Raw genomic sequence first — 21,245 nt, forward strand, 5'->3', positions numbered from 1 at the left:
TCTGAGAAAAGCAGACGCAGAGGAAGGGGAGAAAGGGACACGTGTGGGAGAGGAGTGGCGGGGTGGGGAGGAGAGAGGGCGATGGTGATGGTGAGGAGTCAGGAAGGAGAGAAGTGAAACAGCTGGGAGCTCCCGGCCTGCTCAGATGGGGCTGGGTGGAGATGAAGCTGCAGGCCACTACCTGTGCCGGAAGACGGAGCTTCCCCTGGGAGGCAGCCTGAGTCAGGGGTCCCTCAGCAGACAACCACCACTCCGAAGTGACAGCCACACGGGCCCTGGAAAGGACAGTTTTACGCTGGAAACAGTTCAGAGTTGAAGCTCATCCCCCTGTCTCCACATTCAGTGCTTAGAGCTTTTCTTTTTTTCTTGGAAAGTTTCAAGAGAAGGTTCCATGGAGCTTCATTTCCTCCAGGCAGAAGAAAAGTGAAAGGGAGGCTATGCATAAAAGGGAATGTCAGTTAGGCCAGGAAGGAGAAAGTTCTAGAAACCTTTTGCTAGAAAGTTCTCTAGAAAGTCAGAAAAAACAGTGGCAAAGGATTTGCAGTAAAGCCTTGCTGCCCAGCCTCAACCATCGCGGTCCTCTTCAAGTTTAAGAGGCTCCCCTTGCTAGAAAAAGAAAAGCTGGCCCGCCACAATGGCTCATGCCTGCAATCCCAGCAGTTTGGGAGGCTGAGGCAGGCAGATCACCTCAGGTCAGCAGGTTGAGACCAGCCTGGTCAACATGGCAAAAACCTGTCTCTACGAAAAATACAAAAGTTAGCCTGGCGTGGTCGTGCACACCTGTAATCCCAGCTAGTCAGGAGGCTGAGGCAAGAGAATCCTTAGAACCTAGGAAGCGGAGGTTACAGTGAACCAAGATCGCACCACTACACTCCAGGCTGGGCAAAAGGCAGGAAATTCCATCTCAAAAAAAAAAAAAGAAAAGAAAAGAAAAGAAAGAAAGGAAAAGGAAAAGAAAAGAAAAAGAAAATCTGGTTGTTTGGTCAAACGGTATATCTTTATTTAAAGGCAAGTGGAATTCTTAGAATAAAAAATGTTTCTACATCTTTCATTAACCCTCCAAATATCTACGTTGTTATTTTTCAAAAGTAAAACATGAATTTAGAACATTTTAAAGCAGAAACTGACGATTAGCTGGCCAAACCATTACTAGAGTCTGGAATATGTTAGTAATTCAAAAAGAAGCTACTGGAAACATTGTAATTTCTAAATTTTTTTAAATGAATAGTTTTATCTTCAAACGGAAAGCCTCCACATTCAATGTCTTTGTGATAAAGTTGAAAAGTTTCCATCCTAATAAAAATGTGATATAGTTCTCTTACTGATTGTTTTTAACATGTAAATTTGAGATTATTCTGACCAGAGGGAAAAAGATAGTGAAAATGTAGGACAGAGAACCAATGTTTCTTTGTCACTAAGCCTGTACGTGACTAAAAAAAAAAAAAAGAAAAAAAAATGGTGGTTATAGAACAGAACAGAGAAAACAAAAATGTTTCTTTCTAAGACATTGTTTCACTGACTTATTAAAAAAAATAGTTTAAATGGATCATTTGTGGCTTTCAAATATAAATAAATCATATACAAAAAGTTACTGCGTAATTTAGATTTATATGAATTTCAGAAGGAAATACAATTTAATTGAATCATGTATATAATCACATTCAGGGTTTATTTTTTGAGACAGAGTCTCGCTCTGTCACCCAGGCTGGAATGCAGTGGTGCAATCTGGGCTCCCTGCAACCTCCACCTCCCAGGTTCAAGCGATTCTCCTGCCTCTGCCTCCCAAGTAGCTGGGATTACAAGCATGTGCCATGATGCCTGGCTATTTTTTGCATTTTTAGTATAGACGGGGCTTCACCATGTTGGCCAGGCTGGTCTCAAATCCCTGACCTCAGCTGATCCACCCGCCTCGGCCTCCGAACGTGCTGGGATTACAGATGTGAGTCGCCATACCTGGTCCAGGGTTTGTTTTTGAATTATATAAGTGTGTATATCACATTAGTAAAATTAAAAATTAAGATCGGTACTACAATCTGTGAAGTTTAAACAAAATGCAGTCAAGCACCGCACAAAGAATTTACCCCATGACGTTGACCTCGTTGAAACAAAGATTTATCAGGCTATAAGAGGCCACCAGGGCAAAAAAGAAATCCGAATCTTGGGGAAGGGGTGTCACAGAAGATGGTGGTGTAGGAAGCTGCAGGAATTCATCCCTCCATCTAAGCAGCCATCAAACGGGCAGAAACTAAACTGAAGCAACTGAAGATGCTCCTCTACTCATGATCGAATTAGGCCCTGATAAACTCATTGGGATGTGAAATATGGTAAGTCACAAATGCACTTAATACACCTGACCTACCAAACATCACAGCTTAGCGTAGCCTACCTTAAACGTGCTGAGAACACTTACATTAGTTTCCATTTGGACAAAACTGATATGGACAGGAGACAGAGAAGTGCTAGGTAGAGAAGGGCGGGATCCCTGGCGAGGGCTCCACCCTCTGGCCTGGGCCCATGGACCTAAGTGAGAACAGGCACTTCTGTTTTCATGCCCAAATGTTACATTTCCAAGACCACTCTGGCTCACCCTGCATCCTGTGCCCATAAAAACCTAAGACCTTAGCGGGCACAGACACAAGCGCTGAACATTGAGAGGAGTGAAGGAACAGAGCAGTGGAGAGCAGTGGGGTGGCACAGCAGAGAAAGAGAGAAGAAGGACATCTGGACGCCAAGGGGAGTTTGGCCAAGGGTAGTTGGAGAACAGTCCGGCTGCTGGACGGCCTGGCTCCAGGGGAAGACCACCTTCCCACTCCATTCCCCCATTCCAGCTCCCCATCCATCTCGCTGAGAGCCACCTCCACCACTCAATAAAACCTTGCACTCAACCCTCCAGCCAACATGTGATCTGATTCTTCCAGGACACTGGGCAAGAACTCAGGCTGTCACACTACCTCTCTGTCCTTGTGATAAGGCTCTCTGTCCTTGTGATAAGGGTCTATTGAGCTGACTAACACAAGCTGTCTGCAGATGGTATAGCTGAAAGAGCACACTGTAACACACGCCCACTTGGGCTTCAGAAGTCCTAGATGCTGCCATGGGGCCGGAGCCCAAAAGCACTCCCCCACAGCTTCTGCACCTGCCCATCTGCATGCTGCATGCTCCCCCTAGGGGTCTGAGCAGCAGGGCACCAAAGGAGCAAGCCTCATTCCTGTCGCACACCCTGCGAGGGTCATAAGAGAACTCTTCTATTTCAAAATCATCTAACTCAAAGCCTATTTTATAATACAGTGTTGAGTATCTCATGTAATTTATTGGATATGGTACTAAAAGTGAGAAGCAGAATGAGTGTATGGGTATTCGAAATACAATTTCTACTGAATGCACCATTTCTATTTTCGCATCATCATAAAGTGGGAAAATCATTGTCTAACCATCCTAAGTCAAGGACCATCTGTATTTGGGAACTAGTCTAGTCAAAAACTTGGAGCGTCCAAGGGAGAACTTGATAAAGAGGCTGGTATATTTCAGTGAATTTCAGCCTCTCCCTGTGGTTATGGCTGTGTCAGGCAGCTGTGAGGGGAAGCAGCCCACACGCCCAGTGCAGCTTGGTGAGGCCAGGCCGGGCAACAAGAATTTAACCCTCCAAATGTCAAGGCTGTGTGTTCTGATTGGTGCTTTTATTTGCTTTCATCACTTCTCTTCAACCTAGTACTCAAAGTTCTAGTAAGAGCATGTAGGAAAGAAAAAAATAAATAAAAGCATCCAAATTAAAAAGGAAGAAGTGAAATTATCTCTGTACACAGATGGCCTGATTTTAAATATAGGAAGTCCTAAAGCTTACATACACATGCACACGCACACCACTCACACACAAATACACACCACACACACATACACATCACACACATACACACCACACACACACACATACACCACACACGCACATACACACCACACACACAAACACAAACTGTAGAGCTAATAAATTTAACAAAGTTGTAGGACACAAAATCAAAACACAAAAATCAGTTGAATTTTGATACACTTGTAATGAACAATCTGAAAATAAAATTAAGAAAATTCCATTTACAATAGGATCAAAAAGAATAAAATACTCAGGAATAAATTTAACTACATAGCCAAAGACTTGTCCACTGAAAACTACAAATGGTTGCTGAAAGAAAAAGACCTAAATAAATGAAAAGATATCCTGTATTCATGAAATGGAACACTTAATATTGCTAAGATGTCAATATAATCTATAGATTCATGCAATCCCTATCAAAATCCCAACGATTTTTTTTTGCAGAAATGAAAAACCCCATCCTAAAGTTCATATGGAATTTCATGGGAGTCTGCACAGCCAAAACAATTTTGAAAAAGAATGAAGTTGAAGGATTCACACTTCCCGATTTCAAATCATACTACAGAAAACAGTAATCTAAACAGTGTGGTACTGGCATAAGGATAGCCATATAGGCCAATGGAATAGAACAGAGAGGCCAGAAATAAACCTATGTGGGCAGTTGATTTCCAACAAAGTGCCAAAAGCATTCAATGAAGAAAGAACAGCATTTGTGCTGGGAAAACTGGCCATCCAAAGGCAAGAGAACGAAATTGGACTGTTACCTTACACCAAATACAAAAATTAACCCAAAGTGGATCAAATGCCTAAACATAAGAGCTAAAAACTATAAAAGTCTCAGAAGAAAACATCAGGAAAGAAAATCTTCACAACATTGGATTTGACAATGATTTGCTGGATTGGATACCAAAAGCACAAGCAACAAAAAAAGTAGATAAATAGGCCTTTATCACAATTAAAAACTGTGTCCATCAAAGAACACTATCTAGAAAGTGAAAAGACAGCACAAAATAGAAAATATCTGTAAATCACATATCTGATTAAGGAATGAATATCCAGAATATATTAACAACTACAACTCAATAACCACAACAAAACCAAATACAAAATGGTCAGTAGACCTGAATAGACATTTCTCCAAAGAAGATATACAAGTGGCCAATAAGCTAAGCACATGTAAAGACGCTCAACATCGTTAGTCATTAGGGAAATGTAAATTAAAACTACGATGAGATATAATTTCACACTCAAAAGAATTATTATTTAAAAAGAAAAAAAACAGAAAATAACAAGTGATGGTCAGAATATGAGAAATTGGAACCCTCGGATTGCTGGCGGGAATGTAAAATGGTGTAGCCATTGTGGAAAACAACTTGGAAATGCCTCACAAAGTTACACATATAATTATCGTATGATCCATCAATTCTACTTCTAGGTATATACCCAGAAGAACTGAAATTAGGGACTCAAACAGATATTTGTACAACAATGTTCAAAGAAGTATTACTTAGGATAGCCAAAAAGTAGAAGCAACTCAGGTGTCTGTTAGCAGATAAACAAATATGGTATGCACATACCGTGGGATATTATACAGCTGTAAAAAGGAATCCTGATACCTGCTATATGTACAGCCTTTCAACATTTTGCTAAGTGAAATAAGCCAAACATAAAAGGACAAATATTATGTGATTCCACTTATGTGAGGTACATAGAATAGGTAAATTCAGAGAGATAGGAAGAAGAGAGTTTACTAAGGGGTGGGAGGTGGAGGATGGAGGAGAAGGGAGAGTTATTGTTTAATGGGCACAGAGCCCACTGGATGTTGGATGATGAAAAGTTCTGGAAATACAGAGTGGTGATAGTTAAACAACATGATGAATATATTTAAAGCCATTGAATAGTACAGTTAAAATGACTGCAATAATAACTGTGTTATGTACCCTTTACCACATTTTTTTTTAAATCCAACTCATGCCATCCTGTTTACAGCCTTCTACTAAGTTCTGGTTCTGAATTTTGGTTAGCTACTGATGATGGTGGTTATTTTTAACTAGTCCTTTCTTCAAGCTAAAATATAAAGGAAATTCTCATTTTTTTATTGGCAAGACAATCAACTGTGTCATTTCCTCCTAGACTTTCTCAAACATCAGCCACCTCCTACCTACTCAGTTTCATGTAAAATGAACTCAGTGTCTGCTTTGCTCTGAAATAGTTCCGAGAAAAACAGCTGGGCAAATTTTTTCATAACCTGTTACATCATTTCTCACAGACGAAACTGCTAAGCCATTCAGAAATGGTGTTTTCAGTAAGGCTATCTTTTAATGAACAAATGTATTCAAATTTTATCAACATAATTCCTATTCAGCCAAAAGGAAAAAAAAGATATTTTTGAGTAAAAATTTAAAAATTTAGATGTTCTTATACCTCATATTTTTCAATCCTTACCAAAATATAGCAAAACATCAACAATGCATTTACAGTTTAATAGAAAACGACTATATCATAGCAATCCCATTTCTTTGCATTCAATTACTTACATAGAATTAGGCTTCAATTGTAACTGTCTTCAGATAATATATTTAGATTTATTGTAATCTACGGTGTGTAGATTCATACTATTTGAAGGACCTTTGAGTTTTGTATTTCTATAACCAATACTTTGTTTCATTTGGTTCTGTTTGTCTTGGCACACATCGTTTTAATATACTAAATTTTACAACGTCATTTAATTGAAAGGCTACTTGACCCATTTAATTTTTAAAACAATTTTTTTTTTTTTTGAGATGGAGTCTCCCTCTGTCACCCAGGCTGGAGTGCAGTGGCACAATCTTAGCTCACTGCAAGCTCCGCCTCCTGGGTTCATGCCATTCTCCGGCCTCAGCCTCCCCAGTAACTGGGACTACAGGCGCCCACCACCACACCCGGCTAATTTTTTGTATTTTTAGTAGAGATGGGGTTTCACTGTGTTAGCCAGGATGCAGGATGGTCTCGATCTCCTGACCTCGTGATCTGCCCGCCTCGGCCTCCCAAAGTGCTGGGATTACAGGAGTGAGCCACCGTGCCCAGCAGAAACAAATTTTAAGAATAAGATTAAACGTGTATTTATAATCTGAAAGTGACCTATACTTTACAGATGGAAACCAAGACACAAAAATATTGGCCTGATTCTTCAGAACAATACTAACTATGTAAGGTTATGTATAATTTTTAGCAATTTGAAATGCAAATTTTCTATTTGTTCACTCAAATATTCTGAACACCTCTAAGGCATCTGAGTTAAATATTTAAAAGAAAAAAAGTTTTGTGGCAAAAGAAGGCATTCCTTAAAAATCCATTATTTCCATTTCAATATAAGAATAATTATGAGTTAAAATAAAAAATAATCTTATTAAAAATAGGCATATCTTGGGAAATTAAGATTTGTGTGTATATAAATGCAAACTTTCACAGCAAGTGTTACTTTAGTAAATATTATCCTCAAATTCATATAAAACCATACCTAGTCTATAACGGGCACTCAAATTTGTCAAATGATAAATTAATGAAATTTCCAAAAAATAATCTTCAGAATAGATATGGTAATATTTGTAAAAGCTCTTGTAAATAATTGTTAATACAAATATCTCATGTCACTAAAGCTATTAATCACTGGTATTCAGGGATGTAGAGGTTGTGTACTGTTCAACCTGAAGGGGCGCTGTATGATTTAGAATTCATTCATTAATCTCGCCTTGTAAACATTGGAAACACCTTTCTAATGCAGTCGGATCTGGTTCTCAGTGTCTCTATGTGGGCAGGTGTACATGGCTCTCTGTTTCTCTATTTTTTCACCTTCTGACTCTACTGTTTGTGTGTTTGGATTCGATTACTACAGAGCACAGAAGGTGGATGTGAGACAGGCAACCAGGAAGCTGAAAACTGTATAAAGGCTGTGACGGTTAATACTGAGTGTCCACTTGATTGGATTGAAGGAGGCAAAGTATTGTTCCTGGGTGTGTCTGTGAGGGTGTCACCAAAGGCGATTAACATTTGAGTCAGTGGACGGTGAGAGGCAGACCCACCATCAATCTGGGTGGGCTCCATCTAATCAGCTGCCAGCATGGCTAGGATAAAAGTAGGCAGAGAAACGTGGAAGGACTAGACTTGCTGAGTCTTCTGGCCTCCATCCTTCTCCTGTGCTGGATGCTTCCTGCCCTCCAACACTGGACTCCATGTTCTTCAGCTTTTGGACTCTTGGACCTACACCAGTGGTTTGCCAGGGGCCCTTGGGCCTTTGGCCACAGACTGAAGACTGCACTGTTGGCTTCCGTATTTTTGAGGTTTTGAGACTCGAACTGGCTTCCTTTCTCCTCAGCCTGCAGATGGCCTATTGTGGGACTTCACCTTGGGATCGTGTGAGTCAATACTCCTTAATACACTCCCTTTCATATATACATCTATCCTATTAGCTCTGTCCCTCTAGAGAATTGACTAATACAAATGCATCCCCTCATAATGAAGCAGACATCACAAGAGATTTGCTTAAACATAGAATTTTAATTAACATGTAAAAATAGCCCCATTGTAAAACAAAATGTCTTTAGCCATTTCATTTTTTTTCTTCTATTATTTACTATATGGAGTATAAGTAGCTATTTTTAAGTTCTATAGCTTCTAAGTGATATGTTGCTCTTTTTGTGAAAAGCATTTGATATATTCACTGTGTACGGTGCTGCTCCAAGGTACACAGCACAAGGCAATTATTTATTAGGCAAACAGCATAGTGCACAGCACATAGTAGGACTTCAGTAAGCAGTTTCATTTCCCTTTTCTTTCCTATGCCTCATTGCAATTGTCATTCAGTGAAATGGGGCCCTAATAAGAAAAACAAGATGATAACATTTACACATTGTAATTTCAAACATTAACTTTTAGAAAGAAAAGACACTAAAAAGTCTATTAGAGGTATTAGAATTTTTTGTAAAATTATAAAATAAATAAAATTTTATAAAAATTATAGCATCAATAAAATTTTATAAAATTATAAAATTATTTTATAATTATAATGCAATAAAATTATTAGACTATATATTAATAGCCTAATCATAGATTAATTTTTATTTTTTTATTGCTTCTGTGTTTATTTTTACCCTGTTATTTTATCTAGGCATTTTATAGTTTTCTAAGTGAATAGAAAGGATGGAAAAATGAGTGAGCCTAGCAAACCCCTACTCAAATGTAACTTCAATTCTCCATCCACAATTATTAGCTCTATCAGGAATTTTTTTTCATCCCTCAAGAGTCTTTCCTCCAAAATTCAGTATCCCATTAGAGTAACATAACTCTCTCTGTTAAAGAAGATAAGAACTATTAATAATAACAATAATACTTCATTTTAACCTTGCTCTGATTTTCTATCTTTTTTTATTATTATACTTTAAGTTCTAGGGTACAAGTGCCCAACATGCAGGTTTGTTACATATTTATACATGTGCCATATTGGTATGCTGCACTCATTAACTCGTCATTTACATTAGGTATATCTCCTAATGCTCTCCCTCCCTCCTCCCCCCACCCCACAACAGGACCCGGTGTGTGATGTTCCGCTTCCTGCGTCCAAGTGTTCTCATCGTTCAATTCCCACCTATGAGTGAGAACATGTGGTGTTTGGTTTTCTGTTCTTGCAATAGTTTGCTGAGAGTGATGGTTTCTAGCTGCATCCATGTCCCTACAGAGGACATGAACTCATTCTTTTTTACGGCTGCATAGTATTCCATGGTGTATATGTGCCACGTTTTCTTTTTTTTTTTTTTTTCAATTATACTTTATGTTCTAGGGTACTTGTGCACAACGTGCAGGTTTGTTACATATGTATACATGTGCCATGTTGGTGTGCTGCACCCATTAACTCGTCATTTACATTAGGTATATCTCCTAATGCTATCCCTCCTCTCTCCCCCAACCCCACAACAGGCCCTGGTGTGTGATGGTGTGATGTTTCCCTTCCTGTATCCAAGTGTTCTCATTGTTCAATTTCCACCTATGAGTGAGAACATGAGGTGTTTGGTTTTCTGTTCTTGTGATAGTTTGCTAAGAATGATGGTTTCTAGCTGCATCCATGTCCCTACAAAGGACACGAACTCATCCTCTTTTATGGCTGCATAGTATTCCATGGTGTATATGTGCCACATTTTCTTAATCCAGTCTGTCATTGATGGACATTTGGGTTGGTTCCAAGTTTTTGCTATTGTGAATAGTGCCGCAATAAACATACATGTGCATGTGTCTTTGTAGCAGTACGATTTGTAATCCTTTGGGTATATACCCAGTAATGGGATGGCTGGGTCAAATAGTATTTCTAGTTCTAGATCCTTGAGGAATCGCCACACTGTCTTCCACAATGGTTGGACTAGTTTACAGTCCCACCAACAGTGTAAAAGTGTTCCTATTTCTCCATATCCTCTCCAGCACCTGTTGTTTCCTGACTTTTTAATGATTGCCATTCTAATTGGTGTGAGATGGTATCTCATTGTGGTTTTGATTTGCATTTCTCTGATGGTTAGTGATGATGAGCATTTTTCATGTGTCTGTTGGCTGCATAAATGTCTTCTTTTGAGAAGTGTCTGTTCATAGCCTTCACCCATTTATTGATGGGGTTTTTTCTTGTAAATTTGTTTCAGTTCTTTGTAGGTTCTGGATATTAGCCCTTTGTCAGATGAGTAGATTGCAAACATTTTCTCCCATTCTGTAGGTTGCCTGTTCACTCTGATGGTAGTTTCTTTATGCTGTGCAGAAGCTCTTTAGTTTAATTAGATCCCATTTGTCAATTTTGGTTTTTGTTGCCATTGCGTTTGGTGTTTTAGACATGAAGTCCTTGCCCATGCCTATGTCCTGAATGGCATTGCCTAGGTTTTCTTCTAGGGTTTTTATGGTATTAGGTCTAACATTTAAGTCTCTAATCCATCTTGAATTAATTTTTGTATAAGGAGTAAGGAAGGGATCCAGTTTCAGCTTTCTACTTATGGCTAGCCAGTTTTCCTTCCCCATTTCTTGTTTTTGTCAGGTTTGTCGAAGGTTAGATGGTTGTAGGTGTGTGGTGTTATTTCTGAGGTCTCTGTTCTGTTTCATTGGTCTATATCTCTGTTTTGGTACCAGTACCATGCTGTTTTGGTTACTGTAGCCTTGTAGTATAGTTTGAAGTCAGATAGTGTGATGCCTCCAGCTTTGTTCTTTTGACTTAGGATTGTCTTGGCAACGCGGGCTCCTTGTTGGTTCCATATGAACTTTAAAGTAGTTTTTTCCAATTCTGTGAAGAAAGTCATTGGTAGCTAAATGGGGATGACATTGAATCTATAAATTACCTTGGGCAGTATGGTCATTTTCACAATATTGATTCTTCCTATCCATGCGCATGGAATGTTCTTCCATTTGTTTGTGTCCTCTTTTATTTCATTGAGCAGTAGTTTGTAGTTCTCCTTGAAGAGGTCCTTCACATCCCTTGTAAGTTGGATTCCTAGGTATTTTATTCTCTTTGAAGCAATTGTGAATGGGAGTTCATTCATGATTTTATGTGCCACATTTTCTTAATCTAGTCTATCATTGATGGACATTTGGGTTGGTTCCAAGTCTTTGCTATTGTGAATAGTGCTGGAATAAACATACGTGTGCATGTGTCTTTATAGCAGCATGATTTATAAACCTTTGGGTATATATCCAGTAATGGGATGGCTGGGTCAAATGGTATTTCTAGTTCTAGATCCTTGAGGAATCGCTACACTGTCTTCCACCATTGTTGGACTAGTTTACACTCTCAACAACAGTGTAAAAGTGTTTCTGTTTCTCCACATTCTCTCCAGCACCTGTTGTTTCCTGACTTTTTAATGATCACCATTCTAACTGCTGTGAGATGGTATCTCATTGTGGTTTTGATTTGCATTTCTCTGATGGCTAGTGATGATGAGCATTTTTTCATGTGTCTGTTGGCTGCATAAATGTCTTCTTTTAAGAAGTGTCTGTTCATATCCTTTGCCCACTTTTTAAGCATCAAATATAGCATCAACAAAATTTTGTAAAATTATAAAATTATTTTATAAGTATAATACAATAAAATTATTAGACTACATATTAATAGCCTAATCATAGATTAATTTTTAAACATACTTTCCTATAATTAACCATAGTGGACTTTTTTTTTTTTGAGACAGAGTCTTACTCTGTCGCCCAGGCTGGAGCATAGTGGCAAGATCTCAGCTCACTGCAACCTCTGCCTTCTGGGCTCAAGCAATTCTCCTGAGCTAGCCTCCTGAGTAGCTGGGATTACAGGCGTGCACCACCACTTTCAATGTCAAAAACCTCAACTACTTTTGCACCAACCTAATAATTTTAATAATATATATGATATTTAATTACAGTGTAGAACTATCAATGTTTTCCCAGTGTAATTTGTTGTAATATCTATTAAATCCCATAGACTTGCACTCTGTAAACATGTATACAGTCTAAGTAAAATATTAATTTAAATTAAATTAGCTACTCAATTTTCCTCCTACACATAATCTTTTGTATATGCCTTCATTATTTGTATAAAGTGTTGTGACTTCCAAAAATATCAGGCACATTCATATTAAAATATCAGATAAAAGTACATTCTAAATTCAAGTAATACTTTTGAGTTGATCTGAGCACTGTTGCTAAGTTCTAATATAGAGATAAATGTATTCTTACATAAAATATTTTCATATTTGGGAATATCATAAATGAATCCCTTGATTATAGACTTTTCTTAATAATAAAAAGACACCCATGGCAGAATTCAAAAGAAATTACTTGTATTATAATTTTTTTTTTTTTTTTGGAGACTCTTGTCACCCAGGCTGGCTTGAAGTGGCACAATCTCAGCTCATTGCAACCTCCGCCTCCCAGATTCAAGTGATTCTCCTGCCTCAGCCTCCCAAGTAGCTGAGACTACAGGCGTGTGCCACCACACCCAGCTAATTCCACAAATAAAATATTCCTTTACTTTGAAATCTGTCTTCACTTTATGGCTTTTTAATATGAAATTTTATATTGGTATTACTGATGTACCTTGACTTCATTTTACTAAACAACACTCATATTAGTACTTCAGTACTGGCAACACAGCTAAGCCTTAAACTGAGCCAAATATCTATTAAAGTGAATTGCTTTTTATGCTGAAATCAATTTATTGAATAAAAGTCCCTTGCCACAATGGAATAAAGAATATAATTCCGTGTTTGAAGGAACAACAATTTTCAAATTTTAAAAAAATATAATCTGGCCAGGCATGGTGGCTCACTCCTGTAATCCTAGCACTTTGGGAGGCTGAGGTGGGCGGATCACCTGAGGTCAGGAGTTTGAGATCAGCCTGGCCAACATGGTGAAACCCCATTGCTACTAAAAATACAAAAATTAGCTGGGCATGGTGTCAGGCGCCTGTAATCCCAGCTACTCGGGAGGCTGAGGCAGGAGAATCGCTTGAACCTGGGAGATAGAGGTTGCAGTGAGCTGAGATTGCACCATCACACTCCAGCCTGGGGGACAAGAGCGAGACATTGTCTCAAAAAAAAAAGCTTAGTCTAAAAATTATTCAATAATTTCAGGTGTGTTCTTTAAAACTAAATTTACTCAATCAATTCATATAATCCTCTCTATATAAAAGATAAAAATCTTATTCTTGGGCTAACTTGATGGAAAAGCTTCTTAGTTTTTTAAAAGGCTCTATTAAAGAGTACTCTTAGAAAAAGTGTGGTGTACATCCGTGGTCCCCAACCTTTTGGGCACCAGGGACCAGTTTTGTGGAAGACCATTTTTCCACGGTTGGGGGTGGGGGTGAGGGTGGGTTCTGGGATGAAACTGTTCCACCTCAGATCATCAGGCATTAAATTCTCATAAGGAGCGCAAGCTAGATCCCTCGCATACACAGTTCACAACAGGGTTTGGGCTCGTATGAGGATCTAATGCCGCTGCTGATCTGACAGGAGGTGGAGTTCAGGCGGGAACGTTCAGTTCGAGGCTCACCACGTGCTGTGCAGGCTGCTTCCTAACAGACCAGGGACAGGTACTGGGACCATGTGCCAGGGGTTGGGGACCTCAGTATATCTAACAAACTAAAATTAACTGCTAACCCTTTCTAGAAATACCTGAAAGCCAACTTACAAGAATATTACTTTACTTAAATTTAGCACCTTTTGTATATGTAAAAAAAAAAACACACAAAACAAAAAACTGATATGCTAGAGTTAGTAAAAATGGCTTATTCTCTACAATCTAGTCATTTCCTTTATAGTGCAAAAACCTACACCCCAAGAAAAAAAGAAGGATTACAAATGTGCACACAGGTATCACAAAGAGGCCTTACTAGATCCCGTTTTCTTTTTAAAATGGAGACATTTCAAAGGCAGAAAAAAACCTGAGTCTGGTTAGGTAATTGAAGTAAATGTAAGAGAGAGTCACGAGGATATTTTTACACAGGCCCAGCACGGGTGTGATAGTCCCCAGGGCAATGATTAAACCAAGTCTAACAAAAACAAATGGTAAATCTTGCAGCAGGATGCTCAGGGAATTGAGAAGAGGGTTTTGGGGAGTGAATGTAATTCGAAGGAGAGAAATAAAACTGAATATGTAGACTGGGTATAGCCAGCTTGACTTGTACACTTTGGGGTGACCAGCCACACGCACCATTTCTATTGTGTCAGACCACAGGAGAAAGCTCCATAAGAATAACTCTGCCCGGACATCTCGCCGGGACATTGTTTTCAGGATTCCAGAGTCACAGGAGGGCTCCTGGAGTCCCGTGAACACAGACACCTGGCTCCATGTCATGGCTCCTGATGGCTGCGACAACTGGGTGCTGTTGGTTGCCTGGGGAGATGCAGCATTTTCTTGACTTTGCCTCACTTGCTCTGTCACCGTTTTTATGTGTTGCAAAGAGCTTGAATGGGTGTGCCCATTTTGGCTACCTGCAATGAACAGATTTATTTACATTTTAGTTTTTTAAAATGTATCCATTTTAGCTCAAATGTTATTCAAATTTAAAATTCCATTTAAAGGTGGAATTCTCCATATTCTTTTGTTTTTCACTTAATTTAATTTAGTTTTATTTTAAGTTCCAGGATACATGTGCAGGACATGCAGGTTTGTTACATAGGCAAACGTGTGCCATGGTGGTGTGCTGCACCTGTCAACCCATCACCTAGACATTAAGCCTCACATGCATTAGCTATTTATCCTGATGCTCTCCCTCCCCACATATTCTATTATTTGAGGCCATTTTACCCATGGAATTTCAAGATAACACTGAAGTAGCACACTGAAAAAACATAGAGGTGGAGAAGGCTCTTGGTGTCTTGGTATTTTCCTGGATTCAGATCCGAAGTCATTTTTTACCACTCCATAATAACAAACATTATTGGTTTCTAAGCTATACACTTTCACACATTATTATCTCATTTAATCCTCAGAACAAAGCTGAGAAATAGGGATTACTATCCCATTTTACAACTATAGAAACTGGGTCTTGAGAGGTTAAAGAACGCTGATATTCAAATGCAGTTAGTATTGGGCAGAGCTGGAATTCACACCTAGATTTGTTTGACTCCGATTGACAAACTCTTAACTTTATGGCTGCTATTACCTGTCTAGATACAATAGATCATGAGTTAATTACAAAACATTTGAGCATCATAAAATCAAATGAATCTAAAAGTCCCCCAATCCAACCCTGTCATTTTGTAAGACAAACACCCTGTCATTTTATAAGAAGGGGCTCACAGAGATGACCATACCCCAGATCTCCAGGTATGAAGTTTGGTGCTAAGAGGCAATCCATTGCTTTTTTGTGTGTTTTGTGTGTGTGTGTGTGTGTGTGTGTGTGTGTGTGAGATATAGTCTTGCTCTGTCACCCAAGCTGGAGTGTAGCAGCATGATCTCAGCTCACTGCAACCTCCAACTCCTTGGTTCAAGCGATTCTCCTGCCTCAGCGCACGAGTAGCTGGGATTACAGGTGCACACCACCATGCCTGGCTAATTTTTAGTAGAGACGGGGTTTCCGTGTTGGCCAGGCTGGTTTCAAACTCGTGACCTCAAGTGATCTTCCCGCCTCGGTCTCCCAAAGTGCGGGGATTACAGGCGTGAGCCATGGTAACCGGTCTAGAGGGAATCTATTTGACCACTAGAGATTCCTAGTGAAGAGTGACATGCTGAATCCAAGGTTTTTAAGCTGTTCTTTTGCAAAGATTCTTGAAGTGATCATTAGGATTGGTTAACCTAAAGCATCTCTTCTGTGGCCATGGTCAACACACCAGTGATCTGAAACAATAAGGCACGTGATGCAACACCATTGTGTGTGTGTGTGTGTGTGTGTGTGTGTGTTCCTCTCCGTGTATACACGGGTGTTGAGGTTGGATTATGTATAAATTCTCAAATCTCAAGACCTAAAACAATGTTGATGGCATTGTTTTTATGCACAGAAGGGATAACGTGTTCTTTTTCAAACATTTATCCACTAAAACACCATTTTGGTTGCTAAGAAATTATCAGGACTTGACAATACTCAGCAAACATGCTGAGCTGCCATATGACGTGATAAGACAAAATTTAAAGGGAGTCATTAGACTGAATAGCTCTAAAGGTCAAAGAGACAAAGTCAATAAAAACTTGTTGAAGCGCATGGAGCTGAACATGAAAACATTTTACAATAAATAAATTATGATTGATAACTAATAAAATGCTTGACTACTATAAGTAGGAGTTTGTTTAAAGGACACAATACATTTCTAGTTTCTTTTATACAAGTAACTAATTAGTTTTAAAGTTTAAGTGTGAATTGAGCATTTTTATAAACTAAAAAGATAATCTAAATTCTTGATGACACATTACTTCCAGTATGAATCATTGATAGGTAAATGTCAGCACCCATGACCTTGGAAACTTCTTTATCAATATTAGAATTCAGTGGCCTGAGTGGGAATCATCTTAATAAATAATACTCAAGTAAGGGAGAAAAGTATATAACAAGTTATTATTCTTAAATTCATAAAACCATCTTTTTAAACTCAGATGCTCATTTGTATCTATTGCACTTCTTATATTATTTAAAAAATTAATATAGAGCCAGGCGTGATGGCTCATGCCTGTAATCCCAGCACTTTGGAAGGCCCAGGCAGGTGGATCACCTGAGGTCAGGAGTTTGAGACCAGCCTGGCCAACATGGTGAAACCCATCTCTAGTAAAAATAAAAAAATTAGCTGCGAGTGGTGGTGGGCGCCTGGAATCCCAGTTACTCTGGTGGCTGAGGCATGAGAATTGCTTGAACCCGGTAGGAGGAAGTTGCAGTGAGCTAAGATCGCACCACTGCACTCCAGCCTGGGCGACAAGCAAGACTCCATCTCAAAAAATAAAATAAATAAAAATGAATTTAAAAATCAATATAGAAAATATTGCCTTAGAATATGTCATGTCCTAGAAAACTTTTGTTCCCCTCTCTTGATAGGTGAAACTGTCATAATGAAAATCCAAATGGCTTTGTCAACATTCAGAACACAGTGTGTAATTTGGGCTTTTGAAAGATGATTGCAAATTCAGCATTGTTTCAAAGCCAGGAAGTGGAAACCCCAAAAGTGACACATTAACATTTTTTTAAACAGTCGGTGAGAGTCTTAACATTTCAGATGCTAAGAGCAGCTGCCATGAACAATGAAGTCTTAGCTGGAGTTTGGTTTTAATGAGATACATGTGTATGAGGTGAAATTAGGTCTTTGAACTTCGTATCTTTACACAGCTCAAACTAAATCAGGGGGTACACGGATTCTGCTTCCTCTTTCCAAGTGAGAAGTACTAGAACTATTAACTGGAAAGCTTTGATGGCCTCCCAGGGGACTGGGGAGAGTTAAGGAAGCTGAGAAATCTTTTGGTCATTGGAGGGGACGAGCAAGCACATCTCGGAGCAAAGTACAGGCTCATGGATTTGATGCTATTCCCATTAGCTCCAGGATGAGTTTGCTCTCCACATGACTTTCTAAATGTCCACTTAGAGCTGGAATTCTTTTCCTGTTGTTGTTAGTTGTTATTTGTTCTGTTTGGGTAAAACGATATTCACTGGCACAAAATCCATAGAAGACATAAGCATAAAGAGAGAGCTCTCCTCACCTCCTGAGAAGCGCACATTGCCCTTTAAAAAGTAAAAATAGGCCGGGCGCGGTGGCTCAAGCCTGTAATCCTAGCACTTTGGGAGGCCGAGACGGGCGGATCACGAGGTCAGAAGATCAAGACCATCCTGGCTAACACGGTGAAACCCCGTCTCTACTAAAAAAAAAATACAAAAAACTAGCCGGGCGAGGTGGCGCCTGTAGTTCCAGCTACTTGGGAGGCTGAGGCAGGAGAATGGCGCAAACCCGGGAGGCGGAGCTTGCAGTGAGCTGAGATCCGGCCACTGCACTCCAGCCTGGGCGACAGAGCTAGACTCCGTCTCCAAAAAAAAAAAAGTAAAAATAGCAGCCTCTTGATACAGTTTCCTACATCTGATTCTAGTTGCTGAAATGACTTTTGATCGTTACTCTATAAGCTAAATGACCAAGAAAATGTCATTTCGTTAGCAGACTAGAGGCTAAGTAGGCAACTGTAACATACTTTACTTAGTTGTTTATTTATGGATTTATTTTTACCTCTAACTTTTTCCCCAAAAGTTTTGAACACCTAACGGGGGAGGGAAAAAACAAGGCACACGGTAACAATTCAGTAGTGAGGCATTTTCTAGAGTGTGCATTCCTCTTGCGAAGAGAATAGGAAAACAGTATGTTATCCAAATAAAAACAGATGCAGGTACAGTGGCTTATGCCTGTAATCCCAGCGCTTTGGAAGGCCGAGGCTGGGGGATCACTTGAGGCCAGGACTTCCAGATCAACCTGGCTAACGTGGTGAAACCCGTCTCTACTGAAAATCAAAAATATTAGCCGGGCACGTTGGTGCAGGCCTGTAATCCCAGCTACTCAGGAGGCTGAGGCAGGAGAAATACTTGAACCCAGGAGATGGAGGTTGCAGTGAGCCGGGATTGCACCACTGCACTCCAGCCTGGGCAACAGAGTGAGACTCCATCTCCAATAATTAATTAATTAATAAAAGAAGAAAAGAAAAAGGAATCACAAAGCACCTAAAAACATCCAGGAAGAACGCTGATGCTAAAAATGCATTCATTAGACTCCCAATGGCCTGCAATGAGCAAATACGAGAGTACCGTACCAAGCCTGGGCTAGACATTGGCAAATGGCATCCTAAATAGCATGGAAGTAGTTCCTAGCTTCGTGACTCTGAGTCTCCTACAGTCATACCAATAAATATGGAATAATAAATGGTGGCCGGGCTTTAAAGGAAAGTAAATTCTGTGATGAGAGATAATCAAAGGGGATTCACTGGGGAGTCAAAGGAGGCTCGTCTGGACGTGACAGTTAAGCACAGATAGGAAGCATGAGTAGGAATTGATTCAGTGAGGAATGGAAGAAAGAACTTGCAGGTAGTGGGAGTGGCCTGTGTAAATATCCTTCAGCTAGCATGAACTGAAAGAAAGGAGTTTGGTGAAAGGTGGGGGATGCAGAGAGGAAGTGGAAGAGAAAAAGAGCTGGTGACTATTAAGACCTTTCTACGTATCAGGCACTGTTCCAAACCCTTTATATGCTTTAACTCACTTATTAAAACCCTATGGTTTTCCCGTTTTATCTTACTTTATGTTATTTTAGAGACAGGGTCTTGCTCTGCCGCCAGACCAGAGTGCAGTGGCACAATCATAGCTCACTACAGCCTCCAACTCCCAGACTCAAGTGATCCTCCTGCCTCAGCCTCCCAAATAGCTGAGACTACAGGCTTGCACCACCACACCTGACTAATTTTTTTTTTTAATTTTTACTTTTAATAGAGACATGGATGACTTGCTGTGTTGCCTAGGCTGGTCTCAAACTCCTGGACCCAAGTGATCCTCCTGCCTCAGCCTCCCAACACACTGAATTACTACAGGCATGAGCCACTGCATGCCGCCTATTTTCCCATTTTAATGATGAGTAAACTGAGGCACAGAGAGATTATGCACTGTTTCCAAGGTCACACAGCTAGCTAGCAGAAAAAGCAGAACTTGAGTCCCAAACCCTTAACCCTTGTACCACACTCTCTGTGGCAGAGACAGATGATAGAGCGTCCTATGGTCCAGGATAAAAGTTTTGGATTTCGTTCTAAGTTTATTAGGTTGGAGCAAAAGTAGCTACTTAGAGGCAAATATGAGGCAGTAGAATGAAGACACAGAAGTCAGCAGAGGCAGCTGATGTGCAAAGAGATTGTTACCAGTTCACATCAGTCAAAACATAATTACTCAGAAACAAACATGGCTAGTCTTAACTAACAAGCCCCCAAATCTATTTCCCCCGAGGGGAAAATGGTTAGAGCAATCTAAAAACGAATGATGTAGGCATAACACGGAGAAAACTATCGGGAGCAGAAGAAAATTACCAGTCCTTTAAAAATGATTTCTGAAAAAACATGCAGCACACAAAGCACCGGTAGTCATCATAATTTCAGAGGACAAGGGGAAAAAGGCAATAAATTACAACACACCTCAAGGTAAATTAGAAACACTGTTATTTATTTATTTATTTATTTACTTATTTACTTTAGAGACATGGTCTCACTCTCTTGCCCAGGCTGGAGTGCAGGGGCACAGTCAGAGCTCACTGTAGCCTCAAGCTCCTGGGCTCAAGCGATCCTCCTGCCCCAGTCTCCCAGCTAGCTGGGACTGCAGGCTCACTCCTTCATCCATTCATTTTATTCACTGTGTCAAACACTTAGAATGTCTAAGATCCTGTACTAGGAATTGTGAAAGACACAACAATCAACAGGTAAGATTCTCACCCTTCTAGCAGCTTCCATTCAAATACAGCACTCGGGACTAAACCTTAGAAAGCTGAGCTTCAACTTCATCATTTATTTATTTATTTATTTATTATTTTTGAGACACAGTCTTGCTCTACCCAGACTGGAGTGCAGTGGCACAATCCTGGCTCATTGCAGCTTTGATGTCCTGGGCAAATGTGATCCTCCCACTTCAGAATCCCAAGTAGCTGCGACTACAGGCATGCACTATGACTCCTGGCTCATTTTTCAATTTTTTGTAGAGATGGGGCTCTCACTATGTTGCCCAGGCTGGTCTTGAACACCTGACCTCAAGCAATCCTTCTGCCTCAGCCTCTCAACGCTCTGGAATTACCGGCATGAACCTCCACACCCAGCTAAACACTGTTATTTTTACATACTCTCACTGAGATAGGGAAGACAAGTCATATTGCCAAGCAATAAATGATGACATGGGACATCTACCTCACAGGTCGGTTCTAATGAAGGAATA

The 21,245-nt window shown here is 39.8% G+C and overlaps 1 protein-coding gene across 1 annotated transcript in view; it reads right to left on the bottom strand.

Annotated features, from left to right (window-relative positions):
• Positions 1-13,290: 13,290 nt before the first annotated feature.
• TMEM236 (transmembrane protein 236) overlaps positions 13,291-21,245 on the bottom strand; it is a 47,182-nt gene continuing 39,227 nt past the window's right edge. The window contains exon 4 of the mRNA XM_003903429.5: positions 13,291-14,823. Within this exon, the coding sequence (XP_003903478.1) occupies positions 14,240-14,823 (584 nt within the window). The 3' untranslated portion in view covers positions 13,291-14,239. The remainder of the gene's footprint in view (positions 14,824-21,245) is intronic.

Source organism: Papio anubis, chromosome 11 (genome assembly GCF_008728515.1).
Source record: "Papio anubis isolate 15944 chromosome 11, Panubis1.0, whole genome shotgun sequence".
Taxonomy (NCBI): domain Eukaryota; kingdom Metazoa; phylum Chordata; class Mammalia; order Primates; family Cercopithecidae; genus Papio; species Papio anubis.